This window comes from Erpetoichthys calabaricus, chromosome 6 (assembly GCF_900747795.2).
Source record: "Erpetoichthys calabaricus chromosome 6, fErpCal1.3, whole genome shotgun sequence".
NCBI classification, from domain to species: domain Eukaryota; kingdom Metazoa; phylum Chordata; class Cladistia; order Polypteriformes; family Polypteridae; genus Erpetoichthys; species Erpetoichthys calabaricus.
Window position 1 is genome coordinate 53,942,814 of NC_041399.2, and position 17,728 is coordinate 53,960,541.

The following is a 17,728-nucleotide window of genomic DNA, read 5'->3' on the forward strand; positions in this document are numbered from 1 at the left end:
TACATTTCTCCATTCAACCTTCCTTCAATTATATGAAGTCTGCCAAAACCATATGCTGAAACCAATTGAGAATTTCCTTGGCTGTATGTTTGGGATCATTGTCTTGCTGAAATGTCCACCATCGTTTCATCTTCAGCATCCTGGTAAATGGCAGCAGATTCTTATCAAGAATGTCTCAGTACATTTCTCCATTCAACCTTCCTTCAATTATATGAAGTCTGTCAAAACCATATGCTGAAAAACAGCTCCACACCATGATGCTCCCATCTCCAAACTTCACTGTTGGTATGGTGTTTTTGGGGTGATAAGCAGTGCCATTTCTCCTCCAAACATGGTGTGTGCAATGACATCCAAAGAATTCAATTTTGGTCTCATCTGACCAGACTAAATTCTCCCAGTATTTCATTTGCTGGTCCAGATGTTGTGTAGCAAACTTTAAACAAGCTTCAACATGCTTTTCTTTAGCAGTGGTGTCTTGTGCGGTGAGCGTGCATAGAGGTCATGGCGGTTGAGTGCATTACTTATTGTTTTCTTTGAAACAACTGTACCTGCCAATTCCAGGTCTTTCTGAAGCTCTCTACGAGTGGTCCTTGACTCTTGGTCAACTCTTCCGATTATTCTTTTGACTCCTCTGTCAGAAATCTTGCAAGGAGCACCTGGTCATGGCTGGTTTATGGTGAAATGATGTTCTTTCCACTTCTGGATTATGGCCCCAATGGTGCTCACTGGAACATTCAGAAGATTAGAAATACATCTGTAAACAATGCCATCAGTATGTTTTTAAACAATAAGGCTACAAAGGTCTTGAGAGAGCTCTTTTCTTTTACCCATCATGACATGCTTCTTGTGTGATGCATTGGTAAGAAACCTTTTCACAGGCCATCGATTAGGACTAAACCAGTTGATATTAATTTCCACTGATAGGGGACAGGATTACTTTCTAAATTCTGACAGATTTCAGCTGGTTTCTTAGCTTTCCATTCCTTTTTGCACCTCCTTTTCTTCATGTGTTCAATACTTTTTCCCTGTGTCATTCCACTTTATTAGACATAACTTAATTTATGGACTTATTTGTTTTGATTTCTTGTTATGTGTGGATTACTTGCGTTGTTACCGACATCTTCTGAAAATTTCATGTAAATAGCCCCATTTTAAATATATTTACTGAGAAAAATGTTGACATATTCAATACTTATTTTCCCTGCTGTGTGCACAGAAACAGTGGCTTTCAGCATACAGCTAAAGTCGTAGGATGGGCTAGAAAAGCATTAGCAAAAAAAAAAAACCAAAACGAAATTGGTATAAATTAGTGTTTTTGATGCCTGGGAGTATTGCTAAAACAAAAGGGTATGTTAACATGTCAAGTATGGGTAGTATGCACAATGAACCAGTAACTAATCAGCTGTAGTTATGTGACTTGTGAAAGGAAGATAATGTGTTCCAAATCTTGGATATCTCATTTGAGTCAGCAAAGCAAGAAGATATAAGTAACTGGAAATGTAATTGCATTTTGAGGAAATCAAAAACACTGATCAAAAAAGTATTTCCATAAGATGGATTTGCACTTTAAAAGAGTGCACAAAGTTCTGCATAGAAGAGTACAGTGCATCCGGAGAGTATTCATAGCGCATCACTTTTTCCACATTTTGTTATGTTACAGCCTTATTCCAAAATGGATTAAATTCATTTTTTTCCTCAGAATTCTACACACAACACCCCATAATGACAACATGAAAAAAGTTTACTTGAGATTTTTGCAAATTTATTAAAAATAAAAAAATTGAGAAAGCACATGTACATAAGTATTCACAGCCTTTGCCATGAAGCTCAAAATTGAGCTCAGGTGCATCCTGTTTCCCCTGATTATCCTTGAGATGTTTCTGCAGCTTAATTGGAGTCCACCTGTGGTAAATTCAGTTGATTTACACGATTTGGAAAGGCACACGCCTGTCTATATAAGGTCCCACAGTTGACAGTTCATGTCAGAGCACAAACCAAGCATGAAGTCAAAGGAATTGTCTGTAGACCTCCGAGACAGGATTGTCTCGAGGCACAAATCTGGGGAAGGTTACAGAAAATTTTCTGCTGTTTTGAAGGTCCCAATGAGCACAGTGGCCTCCATCATCCATTAAGTGGAAGAAGTTCGAAACCACCAGGACTCTTCCTAGATCTGGCCGGCCATTTAAACTGAGCGATCGGGGGAGAAGGGCCTTAGTCAGGGAGGTGACCAAGAACCCGAGGGTCACTCTGTCAGAGCTCCAGAGGTCCTCTGTGGAGACAGGAGAACCTTCCAGAAGGACAACCATCTCTGCAGCAATCCACCAATCAGGCTTGTATGGTAGAGTGGCCAGACGGAAGCCACTCCTTAGTAAAAGGCACATGGCAGCCCGCCTGGAGTTTGCCAAAAGGCACCTGAAGGACTCTCAGACCATGAAAAAGAAAATTCTCTGGTCTGATGAGACCAAGATTGAACTCTTTGGTGTGAATGCCAGGTGTCACGTTTGGAGGAAACCAGGCACTGCTCATCACCAGGCCAATACCATCCCTACAGTGAAGCATGGTGGTGGCAGCATCATGCTGTGGAGATGTTTTTCAGCGGCAGGAACTGGGAGACTAGTCAGGATAAAGGGAAAGATGACTGCAGCAATGTACAGAGACATCCTGGATGAAAACCTGCTCCAGAGCGCTCTTGACCTCAGACTGGGGCAACGGGTTCATCTTTCAGCAGGACAACAACCCTAAGCACACAGCCAAGATATCAAAGGAGTTGCTTCAGGACAACTCTGTGAATGTCCTTGAGTGGCCCAGCCAGAGCCCACACTTGAATCCGATTGAACATCTCTGGCGAGATCTTAAAATGGCTATGCACTGACGCTTCCCATCCAACCTGATGGAGCTTGAGAGGTGCTGCAAAGAGGAATGGGCGAAACTGGCCAAGGATAGGTGTGCCAAGCTTGTGGCATCATATTCAAAAAGACTTGAGGCTGTAATTGTGCCAAAGGTGCATCGACAAAGTATTGAGCAAAGGCTGTGAATACTTATGTACATGTGATTTCTCAGTTTTTTTATTTTTAATAAATTTGTAAAAACCTCAAGTAAACTTTTTTTCACGTTGTCATTATGGGGTGTTGTGTATAGAATTCTGAGGAAAAAAATGAATTTCATCCATTTTGGAATAAGGCTGTAACATAATAAAATGTGGAAAAAGTGATGTGCTGTGAATACTTTTCCGAATGCACTCTATGTTGAGTGGAAAGAATGTTTAAGAAACCAGACAGGAATGGGCTCAAAAGTGATTGACCAATATGTCTATTGGAGTCTTTCAGTCTTCTTTAAGCTGTCTTTTGTCAAAGACAATGGAAAGTTCATTTCACTTTTATCAAATGTGCTTTTCTACAGGGTATGACACTATCTTGGAATATTTATATTCATTCACCTACTGAGGCAAGAAGAGAAGAAAAACTATGGAGGCTCAGAAAATATGTGTATGGTCTAACAGATGTATTACTTTACTGGTATAATAAGGGAAAGGAGATAATGCTGAAGATAGGTGGGAAAAGTTTTATAAGTAGATCCTGCCTTTTTTTTTAATAGCTAGATGAAGATGGTAATGTTACTGGGATTCTTGTATGCAATATTGATAATTTTATATGTGGGGGCACGCAACTTATCTATCTCAGATCAACTTTCCAGTTTGGTCACAAGGGGCATGACCACTTCAACTACATGGGACTGGAAGTTGTGTTAATGGAGCAGTATGTACTGTATACAGCTATAAAGCTACACAGAGAACATTCAACCCATTGCCATGGAACCTTCTAGAGCCTTAAAGAGGGATGCTCCCCATAGTGTACCTGAAAGAGTAATAGTAAAGGGTAATACCAAGTATGAAGTACTCTGACAGAAGAAACCCTGGCAATGTCTGGCAATGGTGCAATCTTTGTTTCTACACTTTTTTCAGAGCATAAAGTTGGTGACTAACTACTCTTTGGTTGATGTAATTCAATTCACCAAGTCTGTAACAGACAGAAGACTTTGTCTGGAGTTAACTTGGATAAAAGAACTTATTCAAGACCAAAAAGTTTGAAGTGTTTTGTGGTTACCAACAAAGGGCCTGCTTTCTGACAGTCTACAAAGGACCTGCGTTCTGACTGTCTTATAAATAGAGTATCTGCTTTTCTACTTTTAAAAGCACTTAAAGAAGGAATAAAGAATATTAAGTAACTAGTATAACTACATTTTTTCAGAGTTAAGGAAGGTTCAACCGTGCATATAATTGGGAGTTATGTAATATTTTGAAGTTTTAAATTCTTCTCATAAAAAATGAAATTGTATATCTTGCACTTGTATTTGTAGTTTTACGGTAATGTGTCCCCACTTGGGAGTATTATGGTATTAAGGTTGAGCAAGCTTGTTTAGTTATGCCAGTCTGCATACTTGTAGGCAAGTAATAAGTTTATTATTAACATCAATGGTTATTTTATCTTTATTGAAGTTTAACAAAAACAATCATACATCATAGACTCCATTTTCACCTATATTAGCCAAGACTGGTAATACTCTAAAAGCAAATTTACATATGTCAAGTTTTGACATATTTGTGTTTATATTTACATTGATAAGTTTCAGTTATTATTGGTTTATGAAAAATGTATTTTTTGTCCATTTCTCAATTAGTTTTTAAACAGGTACAAAAACACAGTTGATATTTAATCCTTGGAAATTGTTAAAAAAAGAATCCATCCATCCACTCAATCTTCTTATTCTATTCAAGGTCCTGGGTATCTTGTGTCACTCTATTACAAGTCACCCTCACAAAGTGGGCCATATATATAATACACATATCTTTGGGATATCAGAGTAAAATTGAAGCACTCAGACAAAAACTCACACATACACAGAGAGCACCTGCAAACTCTAAATATGGCCAAGCCAGAATTTTAATCTAGGAGGTGAGAGACAGCAATGTTTTTTCCTTTCCCTAAAGAATAATATTTAAATCAGCATATTCTGCTATTTTATAAAATATGTTTTATTGTGGCTCCTAAAAACTTAATGTACTTTGCAAAGCTTTGGTCCAATAATGGTTGTCTGAATTAGCATTACATTTAATACTTGTGTACATGGAGAAACTATACATGTATTTTTGATTAGAATAACTTTAGTCTGTAAAAAGGATTTAATGCAAACACTGATTCTTATATCAGATATGCTGGTGGATCAAAGGCAGCTGTACTATAAGATTCTGCTATTGTTTAATGGCATAATTTGCCAAACACAAAGTATCTTCAGCAAAATGACTAGAATTAAAGCTTTTTTCACAAAAATATTCAAAACCAAGGTGTAATCCAACTTTTTTTTTTTTTTTTTTTTTTTTTAAACACAAGTAGAACAACCCTGTTGGAACGGAGAGCGTTAAAACAGGTTAGAGTTAAACCATTTCACAATATTGGAGAGTAAGAGCTGAAGGTACAAAAATGTCATAGGTGTGTACAAAGGTGATCACACAGAACACATGGTTATAAATTCTGCAATGTTTAACTTCTATATATCAAGGGCTTATCCTATAGTTTGTCATTCCGTTTTGTTTTCAGGTATACAAGCAACAATTTCTGTCAGCACACTCTAAATGAGCTCTAAGTATCTAGCAGCAAATATCTCCTTTCGAAAAATCCATCATAACAATTAGCAAGTGTTAATTTTAAACTGTGATACTAATTTTTTTTTTCTTAATTTCTAAAGCACGTCATACATATTTTCTAATCTCACATATCGTTTGAAGTCTGCACTGCGTGCTACAGTATTTATTGTTTATTATCAAAGTAAAACAGACTGGAGTACTAGTGTGAAAGAACCTTGTGTGAAAGATTTTCAACTGCTAACTATATTTATATGCAATGAATGTATTGTTACAGGAAACTGATGAAAATTGCTCTATAATCATAACACACATTACAGAAGTAATAATAATCATCAGCTACAGGCTTACAGAATCAAGTCTTTCCTCCTGGTGAAGAAACTGAGCAATATCTTCAGGAGTAGTGCCAAGCATGCCTTGTTCCTGAAGATACTGGATTCCTCTCTTTGGTTTTTTATTGAATCTGCAATACAAGACATAAAACACAACTACTGGCCTAGTACATAGACATAAATGACTCATAATTTCTCTAAATATTTTTAGATTGAAAAATATTTACAAGAATGAAAAGTTTAAAAACAAACCAACTTACAAATCAATGCCTTGTTCTATGATTTCTTTTTGTTGTTTAAGCACTTCAAATTGCTCTGGGTTGTCAGTCCCAGACATCTGTGTACTGTAACTGCCTATTCCTGAAGAGGCTGTTGAGTCCAAGGAATTTATGCTTCCATATCTGTTTATTGTTTCCGGGTGCTTCATTTCATTTGTTTCCTGCTCTGGTGGCTTTTCCTGGCCTGGAGTAATAAAAAGTATAAAAACACAACAGAACAAACAGGCTTTTTACCAAAGGAAACTCACATTTGAAATTCTATCATTCAAATATTTTGTTTAATAAATAAAAAGAAAATAATTGCTACAGCTAAAATGAAAGTTCCAGTCTTAAAAAGAATGAGATAATTTAAGATTAGAGAAAAATATAGTCTCATAGTTACTTACGAATATGTTTTGCCTGGTCTGCCATACTAACAGGGAAAATTCTTACTAATACAGTAGATTGAAAACATTTACTTAAGCCCTCAAACACCTTTCTTTTTTCAGTTTTTTTCTAATAATTTACATTTATATAGCGCTTTTCTGACTACTCAAAGTACTCTCTACACAGGGAGGACCCGGGAAGCAAGCCCACAATCTCCTTACTGCAAAGCAGCAGCACTACCACTGCGCCACCTGTGAGGATACCATCTATCTACTGTACCTAAGCTATAAAGGATAGTCTAAACAGATTTAAGAAATAGATTCTACTTAAAAAAAATCACTTATATACTATTTTGTTTGTTTGATGTAGATCAGGGATATCAAACTCAAAGCCCATGGGCGGGATTCTGCCCTAGGACCTTTTTAATGTGGCTCGCTTGCCCAATATTCACTACATATGGCCTGTGATGACCGATACTTTTCTCAAAGAGCCCTCTAATATGCATTTCATAAATAGATCCCATCAATATGTCATTTTTATTTACACTAGCATTAAAATGAAGGTATCTTCTGTGTCCTCTTTTGTTTATTTGTGCAGCACAGTGCACTGCACCTACTAAGCTGTAGTAGAAATGTTAACTAGTTGCTCGGAACGACCCAACAACAAAAGGTGAAAAGGTGACATGCCTCACTATCATAAAGAACTGCTGCTGCTACTCTGCTTACCTTTTCAAAGCTGTCAGATGTGGCCATTCTTCAAGGGTTTACCTGACTGTTCCCATCACCTCATGCAATTCTTTTGTCTTCTCCACTGACTTAATTGTTATATATGGATAGAAAGTGCACTTGATTACCACACACATTAAATGTGACGGCTGCCTGTTTCTGAGCACTCCTGAATGTAGTTTGTAATACTGATCAACAAGTGCGTTTACACACAATGTTTTTAATGTGGACAAGTGTCATCCATTCGTAATGCAGGTTAAAGTGGGTATAAATAGATTCTTTGCTTTAGCCAAAATTCACACCTGTGTCCATCCAGACTGCTGATTTTGCTCAACTTTATGCCATCTACACAAGCCTTAGCAGTTAGAAGGTGGTCCTCAAAATCCCAAAGTGCAATGTACTTGGCTGCACAGAGATACTCTTTATGCTGAGTGTCTTGGTTTCTTTATCTTCAGGTGAGGGCTGATAGTTTTAGCAAGTGTGTTCTTTACCTTATTTTATATATAGCAAAGAACTTATCTTACTACTATCACTGTGTGACCATGAGCAGGTCACTTCACCTGCTTGTCTCTGAAAAATTGTGAGTTACCTTTGATAAATATACCAGCCAAATCAGAAATAATACAGGGTGAGCCAAAATGAAGTACCACATTTCTCAAGGTCATTGCCTGAGGCAGAGGCAGCTGAGTTTGTTGGGGTGGGGGTTCTTTGATAGGAGATCCCATGTAGTATTCAGTCAGCAACATGTCTTGGTCCTGTGCGCACTGTGCTTTCATTGTCAAGGCATTCTTCAAAAACAATGAATCCATCATTACTATGCAACGTGCCTTCCAAACGCACTTCAGCATTCCTCTGAACGGTGACATCCGAAATCAGAAAACAATTCTTCAGTGGGTTGCTAAATTTAGACAGATGGGTACAAAATTGAGGTGAAAATCTCTAGGCCGTCCTTGGACTGTACAAATGCCTGAAAACATCCAAGCTGTAAGGGCATCAATTTTACAGTCTCCTAGATGTTCAGCGCGCAAACATGCTTCTGCCTTAGGCATTTCCAACATGTCTTTGAGGAGGCTTTTACATGAGGACCTTAATTTCCATCCATACAAAATGATGGTAGTGCAGGAACTCACAGAGACAGACTGGGGGAGCCGTAGAGAGTTGTGCGCAAACCGTTCATCGGGATGCCATTGTCATGTGCAGAGGCGAGGCACATTTCCATTTGAATGGTTGTGTAAATAAGCAAAACTTCAGCTATTGGGCTGAAACCAACCTTTGTGAACTTCGACAGAGACCCCTGCACAGTGAACGTGCTACAGTTTGGTGTGCTTTTGCAGAATTTGGCATTGTAGGCCCTTAATTTTTTGAGGAGGGGGTCACCGTCACTTCACAACGTTACATTGAAATGCTAATGAACTTTTTGCGGCCCCAACTGGAAGAAATTGATGTGGTGGATGCCTGGTTTTAACAGGATGGAGCAACAGCTCATATGGCATGGAGATCCATGCAAGTTTTGCGGGAAAAAAGGGGAAGTTGATCTCCCTTTGTGGCGATGTTGGGTGGCCTTCAAGTTTGTCTGATCTTGCTCCATGTGATTTCTTCTTGTGGGACTATGTCAAGTCGAAGGTATATACACAATGACCTCAAAACCTTGAAGCCCTCAAGGAAACTATTCATCACAAAATTGCTGCTATTCTCCTTAAAATGTGAGGTTTCAGAAATCGTCTCAAAGAGTGTATCGCTAATGATGACCACCACCTTGAAGACATCATTTTTAAAACACAGTGGAAAAAAATCTATTTTGTATACCCTTTCTTGTGTTGCAATATAATTTATTTTAACTTGTAGTGTTTTTGTAGAATAAACATTTGAAATGTGGTACTGCTTTTTGGTCCACACTGTATTATTATTAAGTCACTCTGTTGAACATGCTATATACAATTACACACGAGTAAAATATTCTTGTATTAAATCAATTTCTGCTTTTACTACTGACTTGGCTTTTGCTGGTTATTACAAAAAATAATTTTATATGAAAGTATATTCTTTTGACTTTAAATTGGTAACCAGTAGGAATAATGTGAAATTTGAGGTTTATATTATTTTTATACAGGTGCTAGTCATAAAATTAGAATATCATGACAAAGTTAATTTATTTCAGTAATTCCATTCAAAAAGTGAAACTTGTATATTAGATTCATTCATTACACACAGACTGATGTATTTCAAATGTTTATTTCTTTTAATGTTGATGATTATAACTGACAACTAATGAAAGTCCCAAATTCAGTATCTCGGAAAATTAGATTATCAATTAAGACCAATGCAAAAAAAGGATTTTTAGAAATGTTGGCCAACTGAAAGGTATGAACATGAAAAGGAAGAGGAAGATGCAATACGCCAGACCCAACAATTCAGAAGAGCTGAAGGCCACTATCAGAGCAACATGGGCTCTCATAACACCTGAGCAATGCCACAGACTGATCGACTCCATGCCACGCCACATTGCTGCAGTAATCCAGGCCAAAGGAGCCCCAACTAAATATTGAGTGCTGTACATGCTCATACTTTTCATGTTCATACCTTTCAGTTGGCCAACATTTCTAAAAATCCTTTTTTTGCATTGGTCTTAATTGATAATCTAATTTTCCGAGATACTGAATTTGGGACTTTCATTAGTTGTCAGTTATAATCATCAACATTAAAAGAAATAAACATTTGAAATACATCAGTCTGTGTGTAATGAATGAATCTAATACACAAGTTTCACTTTTTGAATGGAATTACTGAAATAAATCAACGTTGTCATGATATTCTAATTTTATGACCAGCACCTGTATGTTTACGATTTTCACATTTTTGTTGTTTTTCTTTTTCCTTTTGGTCTTTTTCAGCAGTTGTATATTAAAGCTCGTTTTTATTTGCCATAGCTATAAAAGACAATTAAGTACTACCACTGAATTTTGTTTTACTTTATTTTATTACACACAGCAATGATGTCTACAGGCTGCACATTTAGGCGACCAATTAAATCAATTCAATGTTTTTACTTTTGGGGATGTTAACTCTAGTGTTTGAAGTGGAAGAAAATAAGTGCTGGTACTATTGCTTGGTAGCTTCTTAAATTATTTGAGGGGAGACCCCCTTTAAAGTCCACAGATATGGACATATATTGTCGCATTTGGGCTTTTGAATTACACAAGACAACAGCCAGGAGAGAACTGGGCAAGGAAACAGTATTATAGCTTTATTCAGTATTTGTTTTATTCCATCAGTGGTTCCTTCAGATTAAAAGAACTTGAAAATATCTTCCTTGGAAGTGCTCATTTGAAGGGAGGCAGGAATGGAATCTTAGGTAGTCTGCATGGCACACAGAATAAAATACTGGCTAAGTTAGCGGGCTTTAAAGTCATATATGACTTACGCTCTATTGAATGCAGGAGATCCTCTATGGGTAAACCTTTAAGCTGTTTAAAGAATGTGCTTCCTCTGTGGCTGATCCAGCCCAAGATAACGAAATGGTAGCACAATTGGTAACAATATGTAAAGAATTTTCAAGAGAACTGAACAGGAGGGTGTGGAGCATCCCCATTCAAGGTAGGCAGACGTGCATGTCAGTGTAAACAACTTTGGAAGGCAGAGTGGGGGTCCCTATTCAAAGTCTGTAGATGGGAATGTATATTACATAAGATTAAGCTTACACCTTCTGTGTGCCTTGTCTTTGATCTGAAGATGCAACTTAAACACTTTTAGCATAGACAGATTAGCAACACTCTCTCCCTGACTTTAGCGTAGATAGGTTAGCAACACTCTCTCCCTGACTTTTTGCTTTTAATGAAGCAACACCAATGCTCACAGCCACAGCAACTGCCATCCTCCCTGGAGCTTCATAGCACACTTGCTAACCACTGATCTTTGTATCTAAGTAAAGCCCCTGTCAGCGCAGCATAATATTAATAAATACTGACAAATAAAAAAAAAAAAAAGTGTCATCTTATTTTCTTTTTCTAAACTGATTCTCCAAAGTGATTCTGAACTGTATACTCCAAGTAGAAATTAGACGGATGGTCGGACAGACATCTGTAAAGACTCATTACAATCACAGAATGAATGAGAAGCTTCTGTTCCTTTATCAGGACTGTGTGGGGCAGTGTGTTAAAAGAAAACAATGCTGTTTTCATTTCATCTCCTCTTGCAAATTCGTTTCAAACTGAACGCAAGAATCTGACAAACAAGAAGAGGCCATTCAATTCATCAAGCTCAATTGTTTAGCTAAAAGTTAAGTTGTCGCAATATCTAATCAAAAACTTCTTAAAGGTTGTAAAGATTTCTAATTCAGACATAGTATAGTGATCATGGGTTCTGATGGATTTTTCAGCACTTCAAATTATCTCCCAGATGGATTTGTACTTGGGTTACTCCGATTACCAGACAGGGATGACACTGCAAAGCTAAAGAAGACTTTTAACATTCACACAGTTGCATCTCAAACAATAGTATTGCAATTTATCATTAGACTATTTTTTAACTTGTTTAATCCTCATAAAGAAAAGTCAGGAAGTCGTATGCTGCTCTTACAATTATGCATAATCAGAAAAAAAACAGACAGTTCATCCAATCCACTTAAAAAAAAAACTAGTGCATCCCTCTCATTTGTTCGTCAAGAGTCCCATCTTCAATTCAACAATTCATTCCCATGATGTTTTAGGTTTCCTGTTTAAAATAAGGACTGATAATTCTTGAATCATCCATTTACTAATATTTTAACAACAAAAAAAAATATGTTTTGCACATTTTGTGGGTAACTAACAAGTGAATTATGCAACATGGGTAACAGGACAGTTTTTTTTTTTTTCTTTTTCCATGAACATGTTTCACATTGTTTATCACTGTACAGCTGTGTTTGTACGGTTGGCTTCTTTTATCTCAAACTTTTTTCACTCCATTCCTCATTAAAATATGAAATCCTTTCTTTTTCTCAGCCATCACTACAAACTACATGGGGTAACATATTAAAAAAAAGTATTATTTTTGGGTGGAGTATTCCTTTTTTGTTCGGAAGAATGTTTGCAGAACAATTACTTTTTAGTTTTGTTAGTTTAGTATACATGTAAAACTTAAGTATGGCACTTTTCAATGACATTTTGTTTACATGAAAAGTTAAAATCTAGATGCTCGGAAGCTATACTTTGTCGGACATATGGCCAATGATTTACTTTTTATTTGACAGTTGTTTAAACTAAAACCAGTGTTGATAGGAAGTATGGGTTTCAAATTTTGGCTTAAAAATTAGACATTTATTTATTTTATATATATACACACACACACACCCATATACACAAAGTATATACACATACTGTATATACACTTTTCTATATTATGCCTTTCAACATCTTATTAGGAATAATGAACTAAGCATTCTTCTCCATAGTGCCCTGGCAGTATGCCTTCCAAACCAAATTGGTAAAAGAGGAGAATACCCAGGTTCGAAAACGCAACCTCTTGATTATGAGGCAGCAGTTCTTACCTTTGCACCAGCCAAGCAGACATGTCTACTTTGTCTCGATTGATAATTGGGCTTCGGTTTTTACACATTAACAGCAACAAGTAAATTGAATGATTTCTTTTTCTTCAGTTATATTCTTGAATAAAAGTGCACTTATTTTATTATAACTTTTGTGAAAGTGTTTGATATTTGGACTTCAGTCTTCACACTTTATACACTTCACGTCAGCAATTTATCATTACAATAACATGAAAAACGTTTATGTTTTAGTTATGCGTTCAACATTTCATGCCATCCTATATTTACACAGATCTTTATAGACACGGAACACACATGAAATGTATGTATTCCAAATAACAATATATTATTTACCCTATACAATTCCAGATACCTCGCTCCCAGATAAAGAGATTTCAGCTCTGAGAATTTTGCATCTGACTTGACTTCAGCTGCCTTGGTGGGGGATGAGTGAGCAGGCTGCTTGCTGCCAGTGCTTATTGACGCATTTGCAAACCAAAGACAATAATGACAAAGTGCAAGGGAATTTAAGGTAGCCCGGCATTACGAATAGTTTCGTAGGCTTCAGGTACTCTAGTGGTAATCATTATTTTGCATTTAAATGATTTGATACCAATTCTTAAAGTCTCAAGATTGATCTTGTGAATCTCTAGTCGGCTCAAATACTTTATGTTGATTTTTGTTTTTGGCATCTGATCCAGTCAATGGCGCTAATGTGCCAGTTAAGGCTTTCTACGGAAAAAGCACTTTACTGCCTTGCATAAAATGGCGTGTCCACCTCAACTGAAATTAGCGCCTACAGTTAACTCAGATGTGTAGGCTAAATATATGGATTCAGTCAGTGCATCAGTAAAGAACAACTGGATAAAAGCAAAGCCATATGTACGTCGTGCAACTCAGAAGTTTAATATTCTTGTAACACAACAAATTTGAGGAAACTTTTATCCTGAAGTCATCTATAAACATAATCACAGTCAACATTCAAACAAGTAGAGCCTAAACAATCTGCACTGGAGACGGCATTTAGCTCCAAGCTTCCATTTAATTTGCCTCGTTCCCAAATAATAACTATATCTATAGCAGTTTTTAATCTGTAAAGATAGGAGACCCTACACTTTTGTTAAAAACGAGGGCTTTTGACAAATGATACAGATTTTGGATGTGTGGTTTGCTATACCAACCGGAAAGCAAATGAGTGAAGTTATAGCACCTAGGCTTTGTGAAGATCTTAAGCAAAGCATCGCCAAGACTTTCACATCACTACATTAAAAATGACTGCGCACCTGTGGTTGATGTATTGCAGACAAGAGCCCCGAATGCCAGTCACACCAGGAGCAACCTCATTGCTTAGATGGTAGGCTGTAGTTCCAAAAATGTTTCTAGCATTTTCAATGTGCTGTTGGATCGAGGGACCATATCAGTTCTAAGTTTGTGTGTTACCAAATGCAATAAATGTTGCTTCTCTTTAAGCACGTGGCTAGCTGTACTGCTATGGTGGAAAAAGTTTGCAAAGTGCCTCATTTTTGTTTTTTAAACAAACAAAAAAGTTACTTAAAACAGTAGTGCATTGATCGTTGCCATAACACTACTTTTTCAAAATGTAAACTGAAAATGAGATTAATCTTTGAATGACTAAAATAATTGAAGAACAAATAGTGCTCAGAACTTGATTTACAAGTTCTAATACCACCAATCGATGCAATAAGCCAAATTTGTAAGGTAAGAAAGGTGGTTTTATGATGCCAATAACATTTTTTGGGAATTAATGGCAGCCTATTAAACATATATTTTTTCATAAACAACAGTTGTAAAAAAATGCTTTATGAATTAACACAGGTTTCAAAAAGTAAGATATATAACAAACCCATTTTTCAATAAAGATGATATTCTCCACTATGGGTTCAGGTGCAATGAAAAGAAGTCACAGAAGTCACTGTGAACCTGTACAACAAAATTTGCTCTTTCAAAACCTATATGGGATTACAAATTTTCATTAAGGGAACTTACCAAGGCTAGTTTGAGAATTTGGGTTGACATACTGATCTTTACTCCATTCTACCATACATTTCAAGATTGAAACCAAACATTCTAGCCCTTTCTTTCTGAGGCTTAATTCCTAGAGGAAGAAAATTGAAATATCAATGTTAAGCATAAATTGTATAATATTAAAATTTAAATATAGAATAAGATGGTGCATGCCCAATATTTGATAACATAATACTGACACTGTTGGAAAAATGTCCTGCACAAAGTAGATGTCTTTAAACGACATGCCAAATTTATAGTTTGTTAGTATAAAATCTGGAGGAGTTATAAAGTGAGTTTTAAAGAACTCACCCTAAGTTTATGTAAACTTCTGACTTCATCCGTAAATTTTGTCTATTAGTCATATTTTTAAAACATACTATGAGTTTGCTATTTTATCACTGCAAGATGCTGAAAATCTACCATCTGCTTTTGTTTTTGCAGCAACAAGAATCTGAGCCAAACAGAGAAAGCCAGCACACATTTCATTGCTATTAACATGATTACACTGATCGTGTCTGCGACCGTCTTTTAATAAATGCAACATACATATAATCCTGAAAAATTACAATTAACAACTATCCCTTTACAACAAGGCAATATTAACCTCTATCATACAAATTCTTACTATTGCAAATCTACCATAAACCTAACCAAATTTCCCAAATGAGCTTATGTGTTATACTACTGTTTATGTTCCACTGCCTTCTTTTTCAAAATATTTGATCACCCCAGAATAAACTACATATGGTAGTAATTCTGTTTCTCTATCTATGTATTCTCACTGTGTTAAAGAGACCAAAAGAATCTGGGTTTCACAGAAACACACTGCGATAGACTGGTGCATTGTTCACAAATGTTTACCGCAAGCATCACAGCAAGACAAAAGAAATATAGTAAATGGTTTATCACAATTGGCCACAGACTATAAATTACAAAATAATGGATAAAGGAAAAGGAAATAAACCATATTAAGTCTTTCACGTTGGCCACTAGATAGAAGCAAAGGATGCAAAATAAATGGAGGCTTGCACTCTTCAAATATCTGTTCTCCTTGTTGCTGAACATCAAACACAAGCCGTTGCTCTTGCTTGCCAAGTAGACCAACTAAACATAATTTTCCAGCCATCCATAAAAACAAGAAACACAAGCCAAACTACGTACTGAAGTTTCTTCCAAGAGACCAAAAACAAAACAGCGTCACCAATGCAATATATTTTGCAAACAGGGTGACTTACCAAACACATGGAATTGGTTACTTTAAAATGGAATCATACAGTTCAAAATACTCATGTACAAGGTGTAGAAACTGTTTGTACATTTTCAGATATTTATAGTGACAATTAAAGTGCCAAAAGAGTTCTGACATCCTTCTCAAAAAGTTCTTATGGGAAAAAAAAAAGAAGAATTCTTGTACATAAACAAAATAGCTAAAATTCAGTGAAAGAAGTAACTGAAGACAGGAAAGAGACCAAGATGCTATCAGGGTTTTCCATTTAACCAAAAAATAAGGCCAAAATATTCAAATTAAAAATAAGTACATTTTTGAATTTATTCAAACTTATATTAGTGATTGCATGCTTGTATATGTATTTATATTTTATTATTACAATAGCAGTGACAACAGTTGCAACAGTAAGAACAAAATCTGACACAACTAAGCTGGAAAAAAAATCATAGCAATACTCAGGCCACCATTATATAAATATAAGAGCCATCAAAATCCTGCACAGGTGCACCTTATACAGTATAAGGGAATAATCTGCACAGCCTTCTTGTTTTCAGTCTAGAACCGATGGCTTGGTGAACAAATTCTTGGTAGGACAGAAAGACAAGAATAAACCATGAAAAGGAGCCTAGAGCCATGTAAGCCACACACAATGCACTATGCTTCTCTATCATCAATTTTTTTTTCTTTTGTATCCATGGTGAGGCTGCAAAGCATGAAGCACTTTTGTCTCACACACAGGTGAGTGAATGCTGCAACATTCAAATAAAGAGGACACTTGCAGTTCTCTGTATATATAAAGTGACATGATCATAAAGAAGGACACGCAGCACTTCATGTAAAGGACATATGAAGCCCAGACAAAAATCACCCATGATTGCTTAAATATGCTAGATGCAATCGTTGCTTTATTTTTCCCCACAGCTGAAATGCAGAAAATGTGTGGCCACTGTTCATCTTTCTTTTATATACATTAAATCATATATCCCAATTTAAGTAACTGAACACACTAAATGTTGCAATGCAATCTTTAAATATTTATTTAGCAGAAGTTTCTAACCACAGCAAATTAAAAATGTACGAGTTTGGTCGATTCTTTTTGCATATGTGTTAATTAAATTGGCACGGTATTACACATTTTGCATCAAACTTCTCAAAACACTCCCAAACAGAACTGTTTAGCATGTTTCACTTAAGATGAGGGCATCTACCGGCTCCCTAGCTGTAAGAACAACCTGTTTACACAAATGTGTACATAGGAAAACATACTTTTAATACCCCATTTCGTTTTATGATCCACTATGAAGGTGAATTTTCCTGCATACAATGACCAAGTCTATTACAATTTTCAAACAAGTGCCTCTACAGCCAACACCTGATCATCTTTGTATTCATTCCAAATACACCTCACTGCAGAATGTGGAATGGAGTGTGGCTAGATGTTAGTGATGTGCAATCACAGTCATTCTTAAAACTGATGATGCAAATTTACAGACTATAGTGAGAGGGGTATTTTACGTTCACGTTCTGTTGTTCACTCAACTTGTCACATGTGTTGCTTGCATGTTACCTCACTTTATCCTGAAGATCATGGCTCTAAAAAAGATAATCAAAT

At 36.3% G+C, this 17,728-nt stretch overlaps 1 protein-coding gene across 2 annotated transcripts in view; it reads right to left on the minus strand.

Moving 5' to 3' along the window:
• Positions 1-17,728, minus strand: part of arfgef1 (ADP-ribosylation factor guanine nucleotide-exchange factor 1 (brefeldin A-inhibited)) — a 221,967-nt gene that overhangs the window by 46,216 nt on the left and 158,023 nt on the right. For both annotated transcript variants that reach the window (XM_028803601.2, XM_028803600.2), the window contains 3 exons: positions 14,868-14,976; positions 6,231-6,432; positions 5,990-6,101 (listed from right to left, as the gene is read on the minus strand). In XM_028803601.2, the coding sequence (XP_028659434.1) occupies positions 5,990-6,101; positions 6,231-6,432; positions 14,868-14,976 (423 nt within the window). The remainder of the gene's footprint in view (positions 1-5,989; positions 6,102-6,230; positions 6,433-14,867; positions 14,977-17,728) is intronic.